The sequence below is a fragment of the Argopecten irradians genome, chromosome 5 (genome assembly GCF_041381155.1).
Source record: "Argopecten irradians isolate NY chromosome 5, Ai_NY, whole genome shotgun sequence".
In the NCBI taxonomy this organism is placed as follows: domain Eukaryota; kingdom Metazoa; phylum Mollusca; class Bivalvia; order Pectinida; family Pectinidae; genus Argopecten; species Argopecten irradians.
Window position 1 is genome coordinate 16713769 of NC_091138.1, and position 25651 is coordinate 16739419.

At 38.3% G+C, this 25651-nt stretch overlaps 3 protein-coding genes across 3 annotated transcripts; 1 reads left to right on the forward strand and 2 right to left on the reverse strand.

Moving 5' to 3' along the window:
- Positions 1-226: 226 nt before the first annotated feature.
- LOC138323028 (serine/threonine-protein kinase pakD-like) lies at positions 227-5331 on the reverse strand. Its single transcript, XM_069267347.1, has one exon. It carries the CDS (start codon positions 4930-4932, stop codon positions 1810-1812), a length of 3123 nt encoding a protein of 1040 aa, XP_069123448.1. The 5' UTR covers positions 4933-5331; the 3' UTR covers positions 227-1809.
- Positions 5332-5398: 67 nt separating this feature from the next.
- LOC138324289 (26S proteasome non-ATPase regulatory subunit 10-like) lies at positions 5399-22694 on the forward strand. Its single transcript, XM_069269369.1, has 5 exons — positions 5399-5545; positions 12931-13029; positions 14506-14652; positions 16624-16719; positions 22308-22694. Exons 1-5 carry the CDS (start codon positions 5444-5446, stop codon positions 22377-22379), a joined length of 516 nt encoding a protein of 171 aa, XP_069125470.1. The 5' UTR covers positions 5399-5443; the 3' UTR covers positions 22380-22694.
- A 141-nt stretch (positions 22695-22835) lies between these two features.
- LOC138323029 (dynein axonemal light chain 4-like) lies at positions 22836-25648 on the reverse strand. Its single transcript, XM_069267348.1, has 3 exons — positions 25508-25648; positions 24144-24227; positions 22836-23636 (listed from the first exon to the last, which is right to left on the reverse strand). The coding sequence occupies exons 1-3, from the start codon at positions 25577-25579 to the stop codon at positions 23472-23474; spliced, it is 321 nt and encodes a 106-aa protein (XP_069123449.1). The 5' UTR covers positions 25580-25648; the 3' UTR covers positions 22836-23471.
- Between the last annotated feature and the right edge of the window lie 3 nt (positions 25649-25651).

Here is a 25651-nt window from a genome sequence, read left to right on the forward strand (position 1 = left end):
TAGGAGGTGCCAGGCGAGGTACCATTTAGGAGGTGCCAGAAAGCCTTGAGGTGCCATGTGAGGTACCATTTAGGAGGTGCCAGGTGAGGTACCATTTAGGAGGTGCCAGGCGAGGTACCATTTAGGAGGTGCCAGGTGAGGTACCATTTAGGAGGTGCCAGGCGAGGTACCATTTAGGAGGTGCCAGGCGAGGTACCATTTAGGAGGTGCCAGGCGAGGTACCATTTAGGAGGTGCCAGGCGAGGTACCATTTAGGAGGTGCCAGGCGAGGTACCATTTAGGAGGTGCCAGGCGAGGTACCATTTAGGAGGTGCCAGGCGAGGTACCATTTAGGAGGTGCCAGAAAGCCGTGATTTTGAGGGGAATACTGCTTCCAGCCTATTGTAACTATCCTACATAGGATTCAAACTCAAAACCCAGAGTTTCAGAGTCTCTAATTATATAAACTGACTGCAAGTTTAAAATACTAAATAATACAAAATCTATTCAAAAGGTTTGGCCTTTTAACTTATTAATGGAGGATAGATTTTGATCCATCCTAAACACAATATTAAGGACATCTGATTAATATAGCAAGAATTCCGTTCTTTATGACCTTGAAAGTAGAACAAGGTCATTCCACTCACAAAGGTATTGGTCTAATCATCTCATGATCCATGGAATCTTGAATAGTGATTGCATACTACTTCTACACATCTTACCCTTGTGACTTTGGAAATTGAATACCAAGGCAGATTAAAATCAGGGCCAAAAAGTTAGGGTAAATATAAAAGGGAGGCAAGTGAATAAGGTTCATGTATGTATAAACACTTTTCATACAATTTCCTAAATTCAATATGTTATGAATTAAATAAAAGATGAAGATTAATTTAATGTGTTAGAATCATATTGCAGTTATCCAATGATACCCTATGGCAAATATACAAAAAAATACTGGAAAAATTACCCTTGACACAATATACCACCAAACAGTAGAAAATACTAGCAGTAAATCAAACAGTGAAACACATGCATAGGGACAACCAAATATTGGAGGTGAAGCAAAGCGGGAGGAAGTACCACGTACACAACTGACCGACAGTGCCTCACAATTTTCAAACTTGCAACCCAGAGGGGTAGCATATCAGCACTCAGCTATACTGCAATCCCTTCATATATAGTCTTTGATAAACATGTACCTGGTGTAATACAATGTATCATATACCTGGGTATATACATATTTATAGACAAAGTAATGAAAATTCCTGCAATGCCCTCATTATAAAAAGAGAGAGCTACTACATTTATAAGTTAATTGAACTAAAGGGAATGACCATTGATAAATAACATACCGGTAGATTATCCAATGCTAGATATGTTCTGATCAGTGTTTCCATTTTTAGAAACATTGAGTTAATATATAGCTTGTGTGATGTCATTACCCAAACGTTGAGTTCTTCAGGGCGATGTCCTGTAGTCTTTGTTCTTCTAGTAACTAACATATAAATCTTATAATTCTTCTCATATTTGTCAAAGGTACCACACATATAGAAATTAAGGACCTTTGATTCAGTCCATATGGTGTTATAACACCTTGGTAGCATCTAAAATAACAACTTCAGGTTATGTCCTTTGTCATTATATAATTCTACCTACCAAGGTGTTACAACATCATATGGACCTCATCAAAGGTCCATAATTGACAAATATGCAAAACCAGCCTATAATTAGCAAAACATTGTACATTTTTGTTAAGATTTATATAATTCAGTATATCATGTTAGCCCTATAATAAAACATATATCAGAATACATATATCTAATCACAACCTTAAAGCAGTAAACTGTACATTGGTTTGTTAGTTTCTCGTGCATAATTTGATTGTTGAGAAGGGTTTTGTTGTTGAGGTGAGTTTTGTTGTTGAGATGGGTTTTGTTGTTGAGGTGAGCTTTGTTGTTGAGATGGATTTTGTTGTTGAGATGGGTTTTGTTGTTGAGATGGGTTTTGTTGTTGAGGTGAGTTTTGTTGTTGAGATGGGTTTTGTTGTTGAGGTGAGCTTTGTTGTTGAGATGGATTTTGTTGTTGAGATGGGTTTTGTTGTTGAGATGGGTTTTCTTGTTGAGATAGGTTTTGATTTTGTTGAGGTGAGCTTTGTTGTTGAGATGGATTTTGTTGTTGAGATTGATTTTGTTGTTGAGGTGGGTTTTCTTGTTGTTGCGATGGGTTATGTTGTTGTTGAGATGGGGTTTGTCGTTGTTGAGATGGGTTTTGTTGTTGCTGAGTTGGGTTTGGTTGAGTTGAAAAGGGTTGCTGTACAGAACTAGCACTGACTTGTTTTGTTAGGTTAGGTTGTAGTGTAGGATTTGGTTGTTGTGTAGGACTGGCTTGTTGTAAAAGACTTTGTTGCTGCGTAGGACTGAGTTGTTGCGTAGGACTAAGCTGCTGTGTAGGACTGAGTTTTTGCATAGGACTGGCTTGTTTTGTGGGACTGGCTTGTTTTGTAGGACTGGCTTGTTGTGTAGGATTAGGCTGCTGTGCAGGATTGGTATAAGAATCACTTGATAGTTTGTTTTTCTGTCCACCACTGTCCATATCTACATGTTGTACTCTGTCACTATCTGTAGCACTATTGCTGGACCTCCACTCTTTGATAACACCTGGGTAAGTGTTCATTAACTCATTCTTTCTTCTGTTGGAAAGTTGAGCTTCAGTTTTGCTTTTGATTGGAGTAAGAGCTTTCAACTCACTGATAGAAGAATCTTTTGATTTGTTGTCAATATCTTTCTTTAAAGTACTTGTCTGAGTGGGTGAAAACTGGGACATGTTCAATGCAGGCAAACAAAATGATTGCCCACTTTCTTTCCTGTTTGATTTACCATAAGAACAATTATCTGATACAACAGATGAACTTTCTGGGGATTTGGATTGTTCAGAAAACTTTGGCAGTTGATGGAGCTGTCTTTGCTTGCTGTTCAATTCAGAAACATAACTGGAACCATCACTTTTTGGTGTAGCTAGGTCAGATGTACCAACCAGACTCCTTGCTTTTGGAAGTTCACTCTTCACCACACGACTTTGAATGCCAAGAGGCACAGCTCCATTGTTAAACTGTGTTTTAGGTATAGCGCCCTGTCCAAGAGTTACTTCAGGCTTGGGCTGCCTGGATGGAATATCTTTAAGTAAATGCCACGAAATCTCTGAGAATGGTGAGACTGCAGTTTCTGGAAATATTTGCTCAGCTGATGGAGCATACTGTATAGGTCCTTCCTTTATGAACTGAATGTCCTTTGAAAGAGATGATGTAGAGTCATTGCTGTCATATTTGTTATGGAGGAAGTCTGATCCTTTTTGTTGTAGTATTTCATGCATGGTGTTGGGCTCTGTAACACTCCTTCTTGGTTTTGGTGGTGGCTGATTTATCAGAGGAACAATACACAGTTTCTGCATTTCTTCATAGTCCAAAGGCGAAATGAAAGCATCATCATCTTTGTCAGAGCTCTCCTGAACAGAACTTTTCCGACTCTTAGCACCCTCTCTAGCCATTGCACGCTCCCTTTGGAAGCTATGTGTCCTTTGTTTTTCCCGTCCATGGATTTGATCATGATCCCTTGTAAATTCGTGATAGGACACACCTTGTGGATCAGTGATTGTATTATCAGCTTTGTTGTTATGATATCCTGTCTTTGTATTTTCATTGTTTACCAACACATTTGAGCCAATTGGCAGTGAAGATGAATCGGACAGTACAGATGCTGTTGGGCAGTATTTAAATTTGACATCAGTTTCCTGAGCACAATTTGAATCAGGATATATAGGACTTGCTGATGTACGCTTTTCTATTTGAGAAACACTGTCCCAAACTTGTACTTCATCCTCTTCTGAAGAAATTGTTGAACTTGAATTAGACTGATTTTCCTGATCACTTATTGACATAGGAAACACAGATTCATCATCCATTGGCCTTAATGTAGCTTCATATGGAGGAAGTTCTTCATCTTCCTCTATAGGTAGAGGAGGCTGAAAACTGTCAATCTCAGAATCATAACCATTACCTCCAACTGCTGCATGTGATTCAATCTCTGTACTATTCACACTCATCAAATTTGATCCAACCTCTGGGATTCTCGACACATCCGATATAAGTGGAACATTTGCTGATGAAATCATATGTGTTTGTGAACTTGGAGCATTGAGCCTGTTTTCCCTCTGGTTTCTATGGCCAGCATGTCTTTGCTCATTGGGGATACCACTTTGTGATGCTTGATTACATGTGGAATCATTGTTAAAGTTTTCATGGTTTCTGCTTCGGTGTCTTCTTCTGTGCTTTCGCTTCCTGTGCCTCCCACTTGAACTTTCGCCAGAATTTGACACTGCTAGCAGTGCTTGGCTGCTATTTGAGCTTGTACGACTTGCTCTGTGTCTGTTGTTTGTTTGATTTTCTTGTTTTATCTGATTCAGATGTTTAGCGTGTTGTCTTTTTATTGCCCATTCATTCCAGTACAAGTGCTTTAAACAGACCAAGGTCATTGCAAGACATATGGCAAACTGAACCACAGCTAGTGCCAGCAGGAAACCATGGACAAGTTTAGTAGAACTATAGTTGATCTCCGAATATCCATATGTCTTGCTATAAAATCCACTATTGAAGTTGAGTCCACCAGCTGATAGCACCACTACCGGAATGGAAAGGAGGCAGGAGAGTATAGAAGCAATGAGAAATACCCTTACAATACCTACTCCTTTCTTATTTGCTGCAAATATTCCAGCAACACCAGCCACAAAGCCAGCAGCTCCTCCCCATACACCTCCTCCCATCTCGTAGCCCCATATCTTCTGTACATATCCAAGGACCGACAGCACTATTTCACTCACTCCAACCAATGATAGGATTATAGTTACTGCAAGAATTTGGTAGTGAGGAAAGCTGAACAATAGCCTCACGCGAAGAGACATTGTGGCTTTTTTAACTGGTCACATTATTACATTTATTCACATACAGTTTGTTAATGCACAAATGTCCAACTTTTCATGTTTACAACGATAATCACACATGGAAAGCGTCCTTCAACTTTACATGGTCTGTCCATATCTGATGTCTATATCCATCCATCATGTCAGGTGAGCTGTCATGCACGTCAACTGTCAGTTGAGTTGACCAGCACAAAGTTTCCTAAGTTTTATCGTAATTAGAAGATCAAATGCCTTTGCCTACAACTGCTATATAAATTTGGACACTCATTGCACCTACCAAAAGATAGCCATCACAGAATCTCGTGTCGCGTACATGGGATACTCCTAATTATTTGTGTAAACATCTTTCATTTTGCATACCTGCACAGGTAAGGTAGTTTTCTCAACCTCAATAAGAAGACGCTGTTGATTGGCTTACCGTTTTTACATCAACCAATTAAAGCAAACGTAACAAATTCAGAGCGGAAGTCTTTTACACCGGAAGTTTACAAATATGGCGGGTGATGATGTTTGCAAATTGGCGTACGATGGACAAGTAGAGATTTTGAAACAAAAACTAAGAGATAACAATGAATTGGCAACAAAAATGGACGAGGTAATGATAGATAAGTTCGATTTAATATATAGACGACATTTAGACTGTTATTTCGGTAATTTAGTAAAGTTACTGACCCCAGACGAATTCACATGAGAAAAACCAGCCGCTCGTCAGCCGCTCGTCTCAAAATGGTCTGAATAACACTAACAGCATGTTAAAGTAGGCTACTGTAGATTTAATGAGAAATCGTTTAGTCTTCGACCATATCGTGTATCGTGTGTTTTTACAATCACGATAGTACAATTGCCTCAACCATTTTTTCCAAAGGGAAACTTACTCAGTAAGTTACTGACCACATACTCTTAATCAGGTCGGGGAGAAGTCCTGATTTGGCTATTATAGCCAAATACGGCTATAATAGCCAAATATAGCTATATAAACAGTGGCAAAACGCATTGATTCTTCAAGAAGAGGTATATGTTGCAAAAAGCGAGAGTTTTTGGCGCTATGTACGTTATCCTTGTCCTAAGTTGACACGATAACAAGGTTAAAATGAAAAACTCGTCTGTGCATTTTTCTGTAAAATCATCGTTTTTCTAGCAGGAAATTGCAATTGTTGTCTGCATTTGCTTATTCAAAACCAATTTCTAATCCATCTGAAGGTCACAATAACTTGCACATGTTCTCCCACATTTGTGCCAATCGAGTCAGAGTCGCTTTAACTGGAAGGGGATTTATACGACTTTTTTTTTCCCTTTTTGACCGGCGGCCGAAAATGTCAATGGGCCGACTTGGGTATGGTCCGAGTTCTCCTTCAGTTAGAGTTACTCCCCTTTGTTCATTCTGTTATCATGGCGATAAAAACCAGGGATTTTACACAAAATTGCACAGGTGAGTTTTTTGTTTCAACATCGTTTTTGTAATAACTAAGAACATGGATCATATTCCAATTTACTGTAAAACTCGCTTTTTGCTTTAAATACATTTTTCGGCAGATTCCATGTGTGTTTTGCCACTGTTTATATAGCTATATTTGGCTATTATAGCCGTATTTGGCTATTATAGCCCAATCAGGACTTCTCCCCGACCTGTTAATGATTCTTAATGATGTTTTCCAGCACAGGCTAAGGATAGATCCTCTTTGCTGGACTCATAATATTATTTAGTTTCATATTATGATTATAGTCACTTCCTAGCCGATATTCTCTTTATAGTTATTATCCCCCGCGAAACGCGTTTGCGGGGGATATTGATTTGGGCTCTGTCCGTCCGTCCGTCCGTCGTCCGTCCGTCCGTCCGAGTATCGTTTCCGGGCTATAACTCCTAAACCGTTCAACTTGGCTACACGAAACTTTCTGTACATGTTAGGCTAGTGCTCTAGTTGTGCCTTTTGCTAATGGGAACCTTTCATTTTCGATACTTTTTCTGTTACCATGGAAACTTATTAAAAAATACCATATTATTAAAGTTTCCTTTCTATTCCGGGCTATAACTCGAAAACCGTTCAACTTGGCTACACGAAACTTTCTGTACATGTTAGGCTAGTGCTTTAGTTGTGCCTTTTTCTAATGGGAACCTTCCATTTTCAATACTTTTTCTGTTACCATGGAAACTTATTAAAAAATACCATATTATTAAAGTTTCCTTTCTATTCCGGGCTATAACTCGAAAACCGTTCAACTTGGCTACACGAAACTTTCTGTACATGTTAGGCTAGTGCTCTAGTTGTGCCTTTTGCTAATGGGAACCTTTCATTTTCGATATTTTTCTGTTACCATGGAAACTTATTCAAAAATACCATATTATTAAAGTTTCCTTTCTATTCCGGGCTATAACTCGAAAACCGTTCAATTTGGCTACATGAAACTTTCTGTACATGTTAGGCTAGTGCTCTAGTTGTGCCTTTTTCTAATGGGAACCTTCCATTTTCAATACTTTTTCTGTTACCATGGAAATTTATTAAAAAATACAACTGGGCGCGGGGGATAATGCCAAGCTTTGCGGCTCCTTGTTGTATTTGATTTCCTGTTCGTTCAAGTGATTGTCCAATCTGTTTTTGAAGGTGTCCAATGTCTTAGATGTAACGACATGGTCTGGTAGGTTATTCCATATTGAAGCAATCCTAACGGAGAATGAGTTCTTCCTGATCGATGTTTTAGTATGCTGGGGGAATATTTTCAGCGAGTTTGTCCTAGTGCTAGATCTCTCTGATGTGTCGGACCACATCCTTATGAACTGGGTTGCTCCTTTGTCGTATCTCCCTGTAACTGCCTTGTACGTTTCTATCATGTCACCTCTTACACGTCTGTAACTCAGGGTTGGGAGTTTTAACTTCTTAAGCCTCCCAGGATAAGATAGGTTATCCATTCCCGGTAGTTGTTTAGTCGCCTTTCTTTGTACTCCTTCCAACTGTTCAATGTGTTTCATTTTATATGGTCTCCAGACAACACTTGCATATTCCAGATGGGTTCTTACCAAAGATTTGTAAAGTGGAATAAATAGTTTAGAATCTAGGAACTTAAATGTTCTTCTGATCATACCGAAAATTGAAGTTGCTTTTTGTACTTTTTCGCTTATGTGTTTGTCAAATGTAAGCTCTTTATCAAATATGACCCCAAGGTCCTTGTCTTCTTCCACTTCTTCTAATGTTATATTATTAAGCACATATCCAGTGTTCCCTCCAGCACGTGTTTCCCGACGTGTAATGACTTGCACTTGTCCTCGTTGAATTTGAGTAGCCAAGTCTCACTCCAATGTGTGAGTTCCAGCAAATCTTTTTGTATTGACTCAGACATGTTAACCCTACCGATTCTGGCGGAAGTCTACCGCTTTTGAGACTGATATTCCGCCTACCGCTTTAATATCCAAATATTCCAATTTCTGCAAAACATCGTCTTCATTTTTTTCTTTCCCTCCGATTTCTGTATTTTTCATAGTCGGTTGGGGCTGCCATGGTGGCTTCAAAATGCATACCAGACTGAGTAGGGGACTGGCTTTATAATTAAGTAAACAAAGGAGGTGTGAACACTCCCTGACCAACACCCACTGGTGCTAATTAGCAGCCTGGGGCTAGTTCCACCTTGGCTTGGTGGTGTCACTTGCTTAGCCTATTTCCCGTGTCCTAGTGTAAAAGGAGCGGGTCGGTTTAGGAAATCTCAAGAAAAACAGGGGGGGTAGTGTAAAAGGAGTGGGTCGGTGTGACTTGTAAATAGTGTTAAATACGGTCTCTGTCACTCAGCTGACGGAGCATGCTTCTTTGGCTCAGTCGGTAGAGCCGTAGATTTCCACGCCGGAGACCTGGGTTCGATTCCTGGTCGGGGCACTCGACAGGAATGTGTAACGATGTGTATTACGTAGGCCTACCGTAAGGAAACAATCATCTGGCCTTTCAATAAATTTTGTGCTTAAAACTAGTAAGCATCATTTCAAAAACAAACACTACTTATAATTGAAATGATTTACTCACGTTTTCAATGTAAAATAGGCATACAGTGTCTGCTGAAAATCATAAACTTTGCAATCGTAATGGCCGCCATTTTGGAATGGGGTGATTCTAATAAAGGAGCCGGATTTTGGTATATTTTTTCAGGATATCACAATTTATTTCTCTAGAATATTGGTGTAAATTTTAGAAACAAATATTTGTATTTTTTCTTGCATAAATCAAAAGAAAAAGAGTCCAGTATGTATTAAAAAAAAAAAGTGAAAAAAAACCAAAACAAATAGACAAAATGTATAATTAAAAAAGGTGATAAATAGCATTGAAATAAAAGTATACAATGTATTTATTGGCATTTTTCATCTTCTAAATTTAATGTAAGCCTTAATTAACATTTCAAAAATACAAAATGAGCCACCAATGCAAGGCCTATGGTAATAATTAAAGTTAAATCATATAATTTGTTAACAAAATATGTTTTTGTAATTATTTTGCATATTATTGATATTTATATATATCTCTGACGCGTCGCGAAAAATGCCGCATGTAATGCTACCGCTTTTGAGTCAAAAATCTACATCTTTTTGCTCACCAAAGGTTAACATGTCTGATTGACTTTTTGCTTTCTTGTGAGTTAATTATCTGGAATAGTTTTGTGTCGTCCGCAAATAAGTAAACAGTTGACTTAATCATCTCAGGCAGATCATTTATATAGATGACAAACAGCAGCTGCCCCAAAACCGAACCCTGAGGTATTCCCGATGTCACTCTGCCCCACTTGGATGTTTCGCCGTTGATAATAACACGTTGTTGTCTGTTTACTAGGAAGTCTTCCAACCATGTGAGGGTTTCTATATTGATTCCATACGCTTCCAGTTTTTTCATCAGACGGTGATGGGGGACGGTGTCAAATGCCTTTCGGAAATCTAGGTATATACATTCTATATCCAGGGCTCTGTCTAGGGCTTCTGTCCATTCTTCTAGAACATTAAGGAGTTGTAATGCTGTTGATCTTCCTGACATAAATCCATACTGTTTGTTTGTGAAAAGTGAATTGGCTGACATGTGTTTGGTAATATGTGTTCGAATGATCTTTTCCATGGTTTTACATAGTATTGAAGTGAGGCTTATAGGTCTGTAATTTCCTGCAATTGAGACACTTCCTTTCTTGTGTATAGCACTGATGTTTGCCGTACGCCATGCTTTTGGGAGCTTTCCTTTTTTTTAATGATTGCCTGAACAATCTTGTAATTGGGATCTTTACAGTGTCTGCTGTTTCCTTGATTAGCCGAGGATGTATACCATCAGGACCTGGAGATTTTTCTGGATTTAAACCTTTCAGCAACTTTTTAACTTCAACTTCATTTATTTCTTTACTGCTGAGTGGTGTTTGAATGTTTCTTGGTTCAATACATGGTATTTCATCTTCTGGTTCTAATGTAAACACACTACTGAAGTACTCCTGTAAAATATTAGCCTTTTCCTTGTTGTTGTTTGTTTTTTCTGATTTTGGATCCACAGGATCTTTGCATAGATCTTCAATCCTAGCCTTGGTCTTACTTTTTGAGTTGACATACTGCCAGATTGCTTTAGGATTAGATTTAGTGTTTTTTGAAATGTTTGAAATGTTCATTTCAAAGTTTTTCCTAGCTTTACGTGTTGCCTTAACATACAATACTGTACATAGGAATAATAAATGTCAAGTTTTAAGATAAGATACCCCAGATAAGTTTATTTTTGGATCAAGACTAGTGTAAGTCCTCAATACCAGACTCTGTTTTACAAATTCATGACAAACCATATGGGTAGAACAATTTTTGTTGCATATAAATTATTCTATTTTAATATAATACATGTACATTGTCAATTTAATAAATTCGACACTTATGGGATTTCGGCTCTGTAGTTAAAGAATAGTTCTTGGTTTCTGCAGTATCCCCAACTCATTTATGAACAAATTGATATTTGTTGCCGAAATAATTTGTTCTGGTAATTTGTTCCAGATTAATGCTGATCTTATTGAAAAAAAGTTTTTTCGAAATCTAGTTGAGGCTCATATTGGAAAAATAGTTTTTGTGTTGAAACGACGACTGTGACGTTGAGTGATATCATTCCATAAAGCAACTGAACTGCTGCATTCCTTGTCGTATATTTCACTTATAATTTTATAAAGTTCTATCATGTCTCCCCTAACTCTTCTGAAGGCAAGCGTTGGAAAACATAGTTTTTCTAACCTCTGGCTGTAATCCATGTTATGCATGCCAGAGAGGCATTTAGTTGCCCTTCTTTGTACGCTTTGTCTAGTCTATATGTTTTTTCTGGTATGGAGCCCACACGGGACTGGCGTAATCCAGATGAGAGCGTACAAGGCATTTATACAAGGGGATAAAAGACTTTTGATCCGTGAATTGGAATGTTCTTGTAATAAGTGCAAACATGGAGTTCGCTTTTTTTTTTTTACCTTTTTACTAATGTGATTATCAAATGTTAATTTGTAGTCTATGGTGACTCCAATATCCTTTTCTTGTGTTATTGTCTGTAGGCTTTTCCCCTAGAGGTGGTATGTAGGTTCGGTTGATTCCTGGGCTGTCCCATTACTTAATCTCATGTGTTTACATTTATCCGGGTGCATTTTAAATAGCCATGTGTCGCTCCAATTACTCATAGAATCTAGATCTTTCTATATATAGAATTAAAATATCTTCTGTGTTCTTTATTATTTTAAAATCTTGGTATCATCTGCAAAGAGGTACATTTTTGACTTAACCAAGCTCTGGAGATCATTTACAAAGATTACAAACAGTAAAGATCTAAGAACGCTTCCTTGAGGGATTCCTGATGTTACATCAGCCCATTCTGAGTCCACTCCATTAACAGATACTTTGTGTTTCCGGCCTTTTAAAAATGTTGTTATCCAAGTATCTGATAAATTATATGAGTGTAGCTTACTAATAAGGCGGTTATGCGGAACTGTATCAAATGATTTTTTTATAGTCCATGTATATACAATCTATGTTTTGACCTTCATCCAGACCTTAGATGTCCATTTGTCCAGTACCTCCAAAAGTTGTAAGGATGTTGACTTTCCTGGAAGGAAACCATACTGTCTCTTACTAAAAGAAGTAACTGTTTTTCCACATAATAGTTTTGGTTTTCATTTTCAAGAGAACAGTTTTTAAATCGATACTTTATCATTATCAATCATTGTATGTTGAATGATTTTTATGATGTAGCAAGGGGCCACAGTGCTTGAGTGGTTAAGACGTCTCAACATGTTACCACATGTGGGGCAGTTACCTGGTACTGACTGGTTTGTGGTTTTTCTCAGGATGCTCCATCTTTTCCCCATTTCCTAAATCTTTTAATATGGATAGCAGTTAATAGGATGTTAAATTAATTAATCCAAGTGATATCACAAGATCTGAGATTGTTTATAAATATGACAGTCTTCTATGTAGCCAGACCGGGATTCAAACCCGGGACCCTCCGAACACTAGACAAGTGCTCTACTGACTGAGCTATCTAGTCACTGATGATCGACCCAGTCCAATCCTGCTACGCTCCTCCCTCCTTTCTCAAAGTCTTGGCCCTCGAAGACATACAAGACCCTTACAAACATCACCACCATGGGTTAACCATTATTTAGTTGGGCTCCAATTCTGTAACAGGAGGGGAGAAGATGTAGCGGCCAAACAGGGATTTGAACCCTTGACCCTCTGAACACTAGCGGAGTGCTCTACCGACTGAGCTACCTGGTCACTGATGATCGACCCAATCCAATCACGCTACATATGAATCTATTGATATGTTATTAAAGGCAAAAGATTAACATACAATAACCAGAGTCTGAGACAATAATCACATGAATGTATTTACTTTATTTACTATCGTGTGATTTCCAGCTTATTTAATGAATACTTGGATGTTACATTTACTTTGCATAAAAAAACATTTGTGTACATCTATTTTATAAGGCATGAATTGTATCTTTAAAATTTTGCAGACAAATAGGATGCCACTGCATTGGGCTGCATCAGCAGGACATCTACAGATTGTTGAGTGTCTCTTCAGATACAATGTTCCAATAGACGCAAGGGATGAGGTAAAAGAGGCACTGGAGATATTTTAATCAAAGAATTTATGTCTGAAGGACATAAGCTAGGCATATAAGTAAAACACTATATGATCTATTAACATAGATGCATACATGTATAAACTTTGGGATTTGGAATACTTACTTCTTTCTTCATATCTATTTTGTATAAAAAGTTAAAGTTTGTCAGTAACAGCGTAGATGTACAATACATTGGGTGAGATTAATCATAAATCTTATGTTTACTAAGATATGTTAATAAAAGTACTAGTCTATGTTCAAAATGACCTTAGCCTACTTCTGTAAAGAATTATGCTCTCTATTTTCATCTCATAGCTACAGACTTACTGTTAGTACAATGAGTACATACCAGTAATAAAATTCAAATGGACATGTACATTCAAAGTCCTGCACTCATGAAATGTTTTCAAAGTGTAAAATTTGCCACTGATGAGGGGCCATTTTAGGAAGATTTCCTCTTCTTAGCCCACCATCTTCAGTGGTGGGCTAATCAAATCGCCTTTCGTCCTTGGTTCGTGGTCCGCCCGTCCTTCCGTTTGTCCATCCGTCCGTTAACACATTCCTGTTACCACTATTTCTCTTAAGGGATCTTTTTCAAATTTCATATGTAGGTGCCCCTAGGGCTCTAGTTGTGCATATTGCATTTTTGAACAGATCAGTGAACAAGATGGCCGCCTTTGATTTGATAGTTAAAGTTTGTTACCGCTTTTTCTCAGAAAGTATTGAAGGGATCTTTCTCAAATTTCTTATGTACCGGTAGGTTTCCCTGGGACCCTAGTTGTGCATATTGCATTTTGGAACCGATCGCTGAACAAGATGACTGATCGGCGAGCTTGAATTTTAAAAGTTAAAGTTTGTTATTGCTATTTCTCAGAATGTACTGAAGGAATCTTTCTCAAATTTCATATGTAGGTTCCCCTAGGGCCTAAGTTGTGCATATTGCATTTTGGGACAGATCGATGAACAAGATGGCCCCTAGTCTTGGATTTTGATAGTTAAAGTTTGTTACCGCTATTTCTCAGAAAATACTGAAGGGATGTTTCTCGAATTCCATATGTAGGTTCCCCTAGGGCCCTAGTTTTGCATATTGCATTTTGGGACGGATCAGTCAACAAGATGGCCAACCGGCCGACAGCCATCTTGGATTTTGGCAGTTATCACTATTTGCCAGAAATTACTTAAGGGATATCTCTCATATTCCATGTGTAGGTTCCCCTTGCCAACCCGCCGCCATCCTGGGTTTCACCGCTGGATCTCAGAAAGTAATGAAGTGATCTGTTTTAAATTTCATATGTTGTATGTTTGAAAAAGTTTGAAAAACAGGAAAAGATCCCTCTTTCCATTGTTAGACAGAGATCACTCTTTGGTGGGTGCCAAGATCCCTCTGGGATCTCTTGTTCATAAATATTTCTAATTCTTATAAAATACAACTAACAAGCATTTTGATATTTTGTTTAACATCAGTCAAATTGGACAGCATTGATGATAGCATCCTCAGCAGGAAGGGACCAGATTGTCTCCCTTCTTCTTGGAGCTGGTGCCCAGGTTAACGCAGTTAACCAAACAGGACAGTGTTCACTCCACTACGCAGCCTCTAAGAACAGATATGAGGTACCAGTATATCTATGGGAAATGTTAACCATACAAATTTGTTATTGTTACATGTATATGCATGGAACTCCTACAAAATACTCTTTCTGTATACTGTTGACCTTGTTAGCTCACCTGGTCCGTAGAACCAAGGTGAGCTTATGCCATACTGCGGCGTCTGTCGTCTGTCCGTCTGTCAACAAATGGCTTCTTCTCCATAATCGGAACTTAACAAAATTTGACTGGTAGCATCTTATGGGTTACTGACTGAAAATTGTACAAATGGTCGGGCTGATCCCCTGGGGGCATGAGGGGCGGGGCCAAAAGGGGTCAGTTTGGCTTTTTCATATAAACGACTTCTTCTCTGAAACTAAGCATGGGATAGCACTCATAATGCAATGGTAGCATCCTTATAGGGTGGGGATTCAAAATTTAACAAATGATGGGGCTGACCCCCCAGGGGCCTGAGGGGCTGGATCAAAAGGGGTCAATTTGGCTATTGTCATATAAACGACTTCTTCTCTGAAACTATGCAATGGATAGCACTCATAATGCAATGGTAGCATCCTTATAGGGCAGTGATTCAAAATAGTACAAATGATGGGGCTGACCCCCTGGGGCCTGAGGCGCGGGACAAAAAAGGGTCAATTAGTGTACTATTTTCATATAAATTACTTCCTCTCTGAAACACAGGGACCTGGCACGAAAATTTTTAACCAATAGTATACATACCAGTATATATATTATAGTATCATGGGTATGAACTCGGCGGTCGAGAAAAACAGACCTTTTTTTCTAAACCGTGATTATTTTAATAAATGGGTTCTATACAACATTGATGGAAATCTTACCATAAAGATGCTCCACCGCTGACAAATGGTATTTTTTTCACTATCAAAAACAGAGCAGACGATTTAGTATTTTTTCTTCAGTTAAAAAAAGTTACTTACTTTATACCATTACCACCATTGAAAAGTTTGAGCTTCTAATTTTACTTCAAGTTAAAAATATGAAAAATAAATAATTGCATCATGAAAAAATTCCGTATCACAAATATTCTATATGGAATGCAGTACTGATTGCGCATGCACCAAAGGCGAAATAAATTATTTTATATTATTTTTTTGTGTTAATTAAACATATATATACACGATTAAACACCAATTATTGTTGAAATGATTAATATCAGTCATGCTCTGTCGGCGGTGGAGTATCTTTAAAGAGAAATAATTTATCTTTCCATTGAGTGCTTGATGAACAAAATTGGCCAAGTATTGACGAAGTTATGGCTTGATGAATCGGGAAATTTACGAAAAAATTGCTAGGTAGACATTTCCCTGTCCGGTCGAAATGTCGTCTCGGCTCTAATGGGTACCTCAAAAACCAAGCCAAAATCACAAAATCTACGCTTGTGGTGGTAAACAATACCAAGGATTTATAAGTGAGAAGGATTCGTGACTGTCTCTTTACACTACTAAACACCACACGAGACGCCTATGAACCGGGAATAAAAACCGTGTTTTAAAAAGTGTGATCCTTTTCATTTTCGTTAAAAAGTACGACAGCTCATGAAATGACGGCCCCGCTTCACTTAAAAGGATATGCACAAACACAAAAGCTCCTACGTTGTACTCCCCCAAAACCCAATGTGACTTATCCTTCTCATATACGTCCTTGGACAATACCCATAACTGTGTTCATCCACAATCTATGATAGTGGAAATTCAAACTATAAATATTGCTTTTAATCACAACCACAATAGCCAAGTGGTTCAGGTATCAACTGTCATGTTCCATCACTGAATTATAAATGTTGGTGCTACAGTTACTGGGTACTGGCAGTATATCAGTTCCTTGTCGAGGTATTTTATCTTCCAGATTCAAAACTCCATATAATTATTGAGCTTTTGATTTAGATATAACATTAGTGAAGTATCTTTTTGGGAAACATATTCATGAAAATGCAGTGAATCATGAGTATGGATAACAAAGTTTGACCATTTCAGACATTTGGCGTGTGAGGAGGAGAGGACTGAAGTTGCCTTATTACTGGTGGGACATGGAGCACAGATAGAACTTCTCAATAAGGTATCTTTAATCACACTTATAAACTGTGCTCATTTTTCTCAAAATAACAATTATCATATCAAATTTGCTTTAGTTAGCTCTAACAGTGCCTTGATAATATAGGACTCAATGGAGCATATACATTAGATTTTGTTCCATAATGTCATTGCAATGATCTATATATTGATAATCAAGAAATGAATTGTAATTTTGTATTAAAGGGCTTATATACCTCTGCAGGACTTTTCAAGTACTTACAACTTGCCTATTACAGGAAGTATATATTCAAAATTTTAAGAGATAATAAGGTATAAAGGTAGTTACGGTACACATTTTCACAACCCTCCAACAAGGGTTTGTTGTACATGTACTAGTATGACTAGCGAATGAGATGTAAACTTGCATGTTATGGAGAAGTAAATTGATCATTCATATTTAATTGTAATTTTTAGCTCAATTGTGGGGTCAATTTTGCTAATTATTCTAATTTTAAGTCTTTGTGATAAGTACTAAAAAAAACAGGTGAGCGATACAGGCCCTCTTGGTCTCTTGTGGATTATAATCATAACATTACTTCTGAAAAGTATTTATGCTACAATTATTCAGATGAAATATAAATATGTCATTTTTTAAATTGAAAAATACAATTTGGATAAAATCTTAAAGAAGAATGATTAGAACAGTTTCAATTGTATAAATGATGGCTAGTAAAAAAACACCCCGCTTTGAAGATTGCGGAGATGGCCCAATGGGGACAAATATTGGTAAATCCTTTAAATCGCTACTTTCATAGAGTTCTGAATGGAATGTAACAAAATTTGGCCACAAACATCCTTGGGGGAGGGGAACAGAACTTGTATAAATTTTGGCTCTGACCCCCCGGGGTACATCGTTGATGGTGCGGCCAGCCCAACTCTAGGGAAATAGATTGTAATGGGTTTATATGTAAATCGCTACTTAGTCATAGACTTTTATGCATGGATTTAACTAAATTAATTTGCCACAAAAAATTGATATGAACTTGTTAAATTTTGGCTCTGACCCCCGTTAGGAGGGGCGGGGCCCAATAGGGGAAATAGATCAGTGTAAGTGTCCTTTAAATGTACTTGTCGTTTCTACATGGGTCCCTTTGTAACCAAATTGGCATGGCCACAAACATCCGTTGGGGAAAATAGAACTTGTATCAAATTTCTTGGCTTACCCCCCGGGGGCTGGAGGGGCGGGGAAATAGGGGAAATATAGGTAAAGTGGTTTAAATCGCTACTTGTCATAGAGTTCTGATCATGAATTAACAAAATTTGGCCACAACATGAGTGGGGGAAGGGTAATCAGAACTTGTATAAATTTTGGCTCTTGCCAAAATCAATAATTATTGAGCCTGGAGGTGCGGAGCCCAATAGGGGAAATAGAGGTAAATCCTATAAATCGCTACTAGTCATAGAGTTCTACATGGATTGTAACAAAGTTTTTTGCCACAAACATCCTTGGGGGAAGGACTGAAGAACTTATTGTGGGACATTTTGGCTCTGACCCCAATAAGGTATCTTTAATCACACTGGAACTGTGCGGGGCCCAATAACAATTATAGGTAAATTCCTTTAAATCGCTGCCTTGTCATAGATATATGGACTCAATGTAACATAAATTTGATTTTGTTCCTTGGGGGAAGGGGAACATAATTGTAATCAAATTTTGAATTGTAATTTTGTATTAAGGGGTGGGGCCCTTATATACCTCTAGGGGAAATAGAGGTAAATCCTTTACTTACAACTTGCCTATTACAGTCATAGAGTTATATTCAACATTTTCGATTGTAATAAATTTTGCCACAAACATCCTTTGGGGAAGGGGAACAGAACTTGTATACATTTTGGCTCTGACCCCCCGGGGGCAGGTTGGGCCCAATAGGGAAATAGAGGTAAATCCTTTAAATCGGACATTTCCTTTAAATTACTAGTCATAGAGTTCTGCATGGATTGTAACCAAATTTGGCCACAAACATCCTTGGGGGAGGGGGAACAGAACTTGTATAAATTTTGGCTCTGACACCCCGGGGGCAGGAGGGGCGGGGCCCATAGGGGAAATATAGGTAAATCCAATCGCTACTTGTCATAGAGTTCTGAATGGAATGTAACAAAATTTGGCCACAAACATCCTTGGGGGAAGGGGAACAGAACTTGTATAAATTTTGGCTTCTGACCCCCCGGGGGAAGGAGGGTGCGGGGCCCAATAGGGGAAATAGAGGTAAATCCTTTAAATCGCTACTAGTCATAGAGTTCTACATGGAATGTAACAAAATTTTGCCACAAACATCCTTGGGGGAAGGGGAACAGAACTTGTATAAATTTTGGCTCTGACCCCCCGGGGGCAAGAGGGAGGTGGGGCCCAATAGGGGAAATAGAGGTAAATCCTTTAAATCGCTACATCATAGAGTTCTACATGGATTGTAACCTAAATTTGGCCACAAACATCCGTTGGGGAAGGGGAACAGAACTTGTATAAATTTTGGCTCTGACCCCCCGGGGGCTGGAGGGGCGGGGCCCAATAGGGGAAATATAGGTAAATCCTTTAAATCGCTACTTGTCATAGAGTTCTGAATGGAATGTAACAAAATTTGGCCACAAACATCCTTGGGGGAAGGGGAACAGAACTTGTATAAATTTTGGCTCTTGCCCCCCGGGGGCTGGAGGTGCGGAGCCCAATAGGGGAAATAGAGGTAAATTCTTTAAATCGCTACTAGTCATAGAGTTCTACATGGATTGTAACAAAATTTGGCCACAAACATCCTTGGGGGAAGGGGAACAGAACTTGTATAAATTTTGGCTCTGACCCCCCGGGGGCAGGAGGGGCGGGGCCCAATAGGGGAAATAGAGGTAAATCCTTTAAATCGCTACTTGTCATAGAGTTCTACATGGATTGTAACCAAATTTGGCCACAAACATCCGTTGGGGAAGGGGAATAGAACTTGTATAAATTTTGGCTCTGACCCCCCGGGGGCTGGAGGGGCGGGGCCCAATAGGGGAAATATAGGTAAATCCTTTAAATCGCTACTTGTCATAGAGTTCTGAATGGAATGTAACAAAATTTGGCCACAAACATCCTTGGGGGAAGGGGAACAGAACTTGTATAAATTTTAGCTCTTGCCCCCCGGGGGCTGGAGGGGTGGGGCCCAATAGGGGAAATAGAGGTAAATCCTTTAATTCGCTATTAGTCATAGAGTTCAACATCGATTGTAACTAAATTTTGCCACAAACATCCTTTGGGGAAGGGGAACAGAACTTGTATACATTTTGGCTCTGACCCCCCGGGGGCAGGAGGGGCGGGGCCCAATATGGGAAATAGAGGTAAATCCTTTAAATCGCTACTTGTCATAGAGTTCTACATGGATTGTAACCAAATTTGGCCACAAACATCCGTGGGGGAAGGGGAACAGAACTTGTATAAATTTTGGCTCTGACCCCCCGGGGGCAGGAGGGGCGGGGCCCAATAGGGGAAATAGAGGTAAATCCTATAAATTGCTACTAGTCGTAGAGTTCTGCATGGATTGTAACCAAATTTGGCCAGAAACATCCCTGGGGGAAGGGGAACAGAACTTGTATAAATTTTGGCTCTGCCCCCCGGGGGCTGGAGGGGTGGGGCCCAATAGGGGAAATAGAGGTAAATCCTTTAATTCGCTACTAGTCATAGAGTTCTGCATGGAATGTAACCAAATTTGGCCAGAAATATCCTTGGGAGAATAAGAACTGAGTTTGTAAAAATTTTGGCTCTGGTCCCCGGGGCAGGAGGGGCGGGGCCCAATAGGGGAATTATAGGTAAATTCTATAAATTGCTACTTAATTGTCCAAGAGTTTTGTATGGATTGTAACTAAATTTTGCCACAAACATCCTTGGGGGTAGGAGAACAGAAATTGTATAAATTTTGGCTCTGACCCCCAGGGGGCAGGAGGGGCAGGGCCCAATAGGGGAAATAGAGGTAAATTCTATCAATCGCTACTTGTCCTAGAGTTCTACATGGATTGTAACCAAATTTGGCCACAAACATCCGTGGGGGTAGGGGAACAGAACTTGTATAAATTTTGGCTCTGACCCCCCGGGGGCAGGAGGGGGGGGCCCAATAGGGGAAATAGAGGTAAATCCTTTAAATCACTTCTTCTCATAGAGTTCTGCATGGATTGTAACCAAATTTGGCCAGAAACATCCTTGGGGGAAGGGGAACAGAACTTGTATAAATTTTGGCTCTGGCCCCCCGGGGGCTGGAGGGGTGGGGCCCAATAGGGGAAATAGAGGTAAATCCTTTAATTCGCTACTAGTCATAGAGTTCTGCATGGAATGTAACCAAATTTGGCCAGAAATATCCTTGGGAGAATAAGAACTGAGTTTGTATAAATTTTGGCTCTGGTCCCCGGGGCAGGAGGGGCGGGGCCCAATAGGGGAATTATAGGTAAATTCTATAAATTGCTACTTAATTGTCCAAGAGTTTTGTATGGATTGTAACTAAATTTGGCCACAAACATCCTTGGGGGTAGGAGAACAGAAATTGTATAAATTTTGGCTCTGACCCCCAGGGGGCAGGAGGGGCAGGGCCCAATAGGGGAAATAGAGGTAAATTCTATCAATCGCTACTTGTCCTAGAGTTCTACATGGATTGTAACCAAATTTGGCCACAAACATCCGTGGTGGTAGGGAAACAGAACTTGTATAAATTTTGGCTCTGACCCCCCGGGGGCAGGAGGGGCGGGGCCCAATAGGGGAAATAGAGGTAAATCCTTTAAATCACTTCTTCTCATAGAGTTCTGCATGGATTGTAACCAAATTTGGCCAGAAACATCCTTGGGAGAAGGGGAACAGAACTTGTATAAATTTTGGCTCTGGTCCCCTGGGGGCAGGAGGGGTGGGGCCCAATAGGGGAAATAGAGGTAAATCCTATAATTCGCTACTAGTCATAGAGTTCTGCATGGAATGTAACCAAATTTGGCCAGAAATATCCTTGGGAGAATAAGAACTGAGTTTGTAAAAATTTTGGCTCTGGTCCCCGGGGCAGGAGGGGCAGGGCCCAATAGGGGAATTATAGGTAAATTCTTTAAATTGCTACTTAATTGTCCAAGAGTTTTGTATGGATTGTAACTAAATTTGGCCACAAACATCCTTGGGGGTAGGAGAACAGAACTTGTATAAATTTTGGCTCTGATCCCCCGGGGGCTGGAGGGGTGGGGCCCAATAGGGGAAATAGAGGTAAATCCTTTAAATCACTTCTTCTCATAGAGTTCTGCATGGATTGTAACCAAATTTGGCCAGAAATATCCTTGGGGGAAGGGGAACAGAACTTGTATAAATTTTGGCTCTGATCCCCCGGGGGTAGGAGAGGTGGGGCCCAATAGGGGAAATAGAGGTAAATATTAAAATTCCTTCAGAAAAGAAACAATGAACCTGTATTCAGAAAATTATTTGGCATTACAAACCAGGTGAGCGATACAGGCCCTCTGGGCCTCTTGTTAGCAATGTTTAATAATGTACAATAAAGGCTTCTTTTGGTCCCATGTATATTATTATTACAAAATTTACTGGAATGTGTGTTGGTATTAATCAAAGTTAAAATACTTGTGTTTTAGGAAGAGAAATCCCCTCTTGACTTGGCAAAACCAGGACTTCAACGATCTCTACAGAATGCTAGTCGGACATGACTGTAGTTCATCATGTGTAGAAGTTCATTATGTGGTAGCTATGTTGGATACATCCTTAGGACAGTTAACAAAACTCTGAGGAAAGTTTCTGAATAATGGAAGTTGTGATTGAATACATTATATCTACCGGTACAAACAGTAATACACGTGGTAACTTATGTTCTTCCAGTCTTTACTTTGTTCATAACTAGCACACAAAGGTGCTTGCCAAACATTTTACTGCAATATACATTAATGTTATTGATTCTGTGAAATTTGTAATACATGAATTTTTGTTATGGTGCATTAATGAAATAAATGTCACATTTATTCTTATCTTATTAGCTGCATCATTATTTCAATTTTACAAGAATTCTAATTAGTATCATGAAAAAAATCATGATTGTATCCATGGTTTCTGAATGTTTTAGTAATAATATTAACAGTCATACTTAATGCAAAACTACAAACCAGACAAGGATTTGAATTTTTATTCAATATACATAAACATAATTTATATTTACAATTGAAATTATTAAAGAATAATCTGTAAAAGGTGTAGTTTAATAAAATATATTTTTCAGCAGACAAGATTAAATTTCTACAGACAATAGGTATCTCTAACAAAACCTCCGAATCACATATTGCTGTAGATCAGGGCTATAGGTACTGCCCTGAGGATAATAACAATCCAGCACTCGGAATGGAGATTCAGGAATGTATCGAAATACAATGAATGTCTTAAAATAAAGCAGAAAATCCACCCAACTTTATCCCTTGTATTCTCTAAACATACTATTGGTTTAGTATTTTTTTTAATGTTCATTAAAGTCAATCGTAGCACAGACACGTCTATACATGTTTTAAATTGGAATTATTTCTTCAGTTTTAAAATTGATATTTCAATGCTGTCTTTCTCAAAAATAACTTTTGGGTTTATTTCTACACATGTTGGCATCTTATCTGTAGTATTGTATTCTAACAGCTCCTGTTGGCACATCCCAACTCATAGTTTCTTCCCATTTCATTGTAGTGTTTTAGTCCCAGTGAGAAAACTTTCTATGCTTTATATGGCAATGACATGGTTTTTATGATGAATAAATGAAGAATCCTTTACGAACATTTCCAGATCATAATCGCCATATTTCCTCCAAAGAACATATATAGTAAGTTCTTTACTTCGTGTGTGATTTCAAATCCATATCCTTCTCCCACTATTGCATGCCATGATGCTCCAAATTTTTTGTCCATTGTCTCTTTGATCATTCTTGCGGCAGTCTGAAAGGAGGAAGAGCAATACATGAGGGAAAACACCGAGCTTATAAACGCAGATGAGATCCTCCTGATAAAATACAATACATGTAACCACTTTTTTCTTCTTCAGCACAATTTTATTTATTTCAATACATAATTATATGACTCAGAAGCCTTTTAACAAAATTTAGTTAATGTTTTAAAAAGTTCATTATTGATATGTACTTTGTATACAGTTGTACTCCTTCTTTATTTGTTTTATTACAAAGTAAACAGTAACAGATTATCATATAACTTAATTATTATGTCCCTTATTATGTTTCTCCTTAAAGTATATAAACACCTATTATAGCTAATTACTGTTGTAGCAGAAAAGATGCTATTGCAAGAGAAGGGAGGTAATTCAATGAATATAATCATAGAGAAGGGAGATAACTAAATATTTGAATTTAAAAAAGGTAAATCTTATAAAAGAAATTTATGGTTCAACAATGATTGACTAAGTAAAGATCAAATAGATATGATACCAACCTCATTGTTACTGGAAAACTTTTCACAAGCTGTTACACACAATTCCATAGCCTCTGTCCTCATTTCATCATTCATGTCTGAATGCTTTAAAAGAAATAATCATTAATTACGTATACATATTGGATAGCCACAATTATGCAGCAAACTAATTGTATCAAATCATGTAAAAACAAATGTGAATTGTATGAATTAAATCAAAGTAATTATATTGTAACATGGTCTGACAGTGAAAATGGTTTGTCCATTTCAATGACTGGTATGATGTGTATAATGGCATATTCATCATGCTGTGTTACAATATCATTACATAAATCAGTCACAATATATACTTCAAGATGTCATTAATGAATATTTGATTTCTTATGAATCAATTACAGGTGTAATCGCCTTGCAATTACAGGTACAATTAGCCTGAAATTGATTACAATAATTTAAGTTGAATTAATCATACTTTCCAACAAAATGTTTGGAAACAAGGGGCCCCATGGACCTGTATAATTCACTCTGAACATTATTTGATGCATTTTCATAATTGAAAAAAGTACATTGTATAGGCCTACTTCTGTTTTTATTGGAGGTTGTAACAAATAAGTAAAGATAAGTATCTGACCCCAAATTGCATCCCACTGCACTCAATCTCTCTCATTAAAACTCTTTATTGCAGAACAATCTCGCAAACACTCTTTCTATCCCCGCACTATCCATAACTTAGATGCATTTCCTCCAGATCTTGCATCATCAAAATCTCTAGACTGTCTTAATCACATCTCTTATCTCCATATTTTTCCCGTTCTCTCCCGTACATAACCACACTAATCCAACACATATTGACACAATCTTCAATACAATGAAGTATGTTATGTCAATCACAGGGTAGGCATAGATGTCGGTTTGAACCCTAACAACTGACACAATGCTATACTGTAATGTATCCTGTAATTTGTACACATGCAAATGGTGAATGGTGTAATGTATATCATGTACAATACAGTGAGTGTAATGTGACAGTAATTACGTATCCGGATTCACAATACTTGCCTATGCTAATAAGCCACGGTGCAATGGTTTAGATGGCGCTAGATGCAACCAAATAAACTGTTTGTAAACAGTTTTGTTAACTGTGTAATAGTTGGGGAGGGGGTGCTGACAAGCACAGTACTAACTTTTCTAAGCTAAAAGCATTGATATACATATAAAATCTCATCAATACCATGATTTTTATCATATTTGATTCTTCCACTTTGTATAATTTATGAAAAGTGACGAGTTACGGAGTCATAAAGTCAATGATAAATGCATGTGCTGACTGCCATTTGTCAACAAAGAACACTGAAACCATTTTATCATATATCGCGTTGACTTACCCTGATAAGTGGATACGTATGAACAGCACGCTTGGAGTCAGGTTCCTTCTTTTCTTCGGCTGCCTCTGCCATCTTGATTTTACCACTTGCTTATGCTAAATCGTGAGAGAATGATCTGAAATGTTGGCAATGAAACTATGCAAT

Bases quoted from the DNA above. Each gene is read 5' to 3' on its own strand.
- LOC138323028 (XM_069267347.1), bottom strand. From the start codon at position 4,932: ATGTCTCTTCGCGTGAGGCTATTGTTCAGCTTTCCTCACTACCAAATT.
- LOC138324289 (XM_069269369.1), top strand. From the start codon at position 5,444: ATGGCGGGTGATGATGTTTGCAAATTGGCGTACGATGGACAAGTAGAG. The intron at 13,030-14,505 runs GTAAAAGAGGCA...GTTTAACATCAG, and splicing joins CAATAGACGCAAGGGATGAG to TCAAATTGGACAGCATTGAT. The intron at 16,720-22,307 runs GTATCTTTAATC...CTTGTGTTTTAG, and splicing joins AGATAGAACTTCTCAATAAG to GAAGAGAAATCCCCTCTTGA.
- LOC138323029 (XM_069267348.1), bottom strand. From the start codon at position 25,579: ATGGCAGAGGCAGCCGAAGAAAAGAAGGAACCTGACTCCAAGCGTGCT. The intron at 24,228-25,507 runs GTAAGTCAACGC...TTTCTTTTAAAG, and splicing joins ATACGTATCCACTTATCAGG to CATTCAGACATGAATGATGA. The intron at 23,637-24,143 runs GTTGGTATCATA...TCCTCCTTTCAG, and splicing joins AGTTTTCCAGTAACAATGAG to ACTGCCGCAAGAATGATCAA.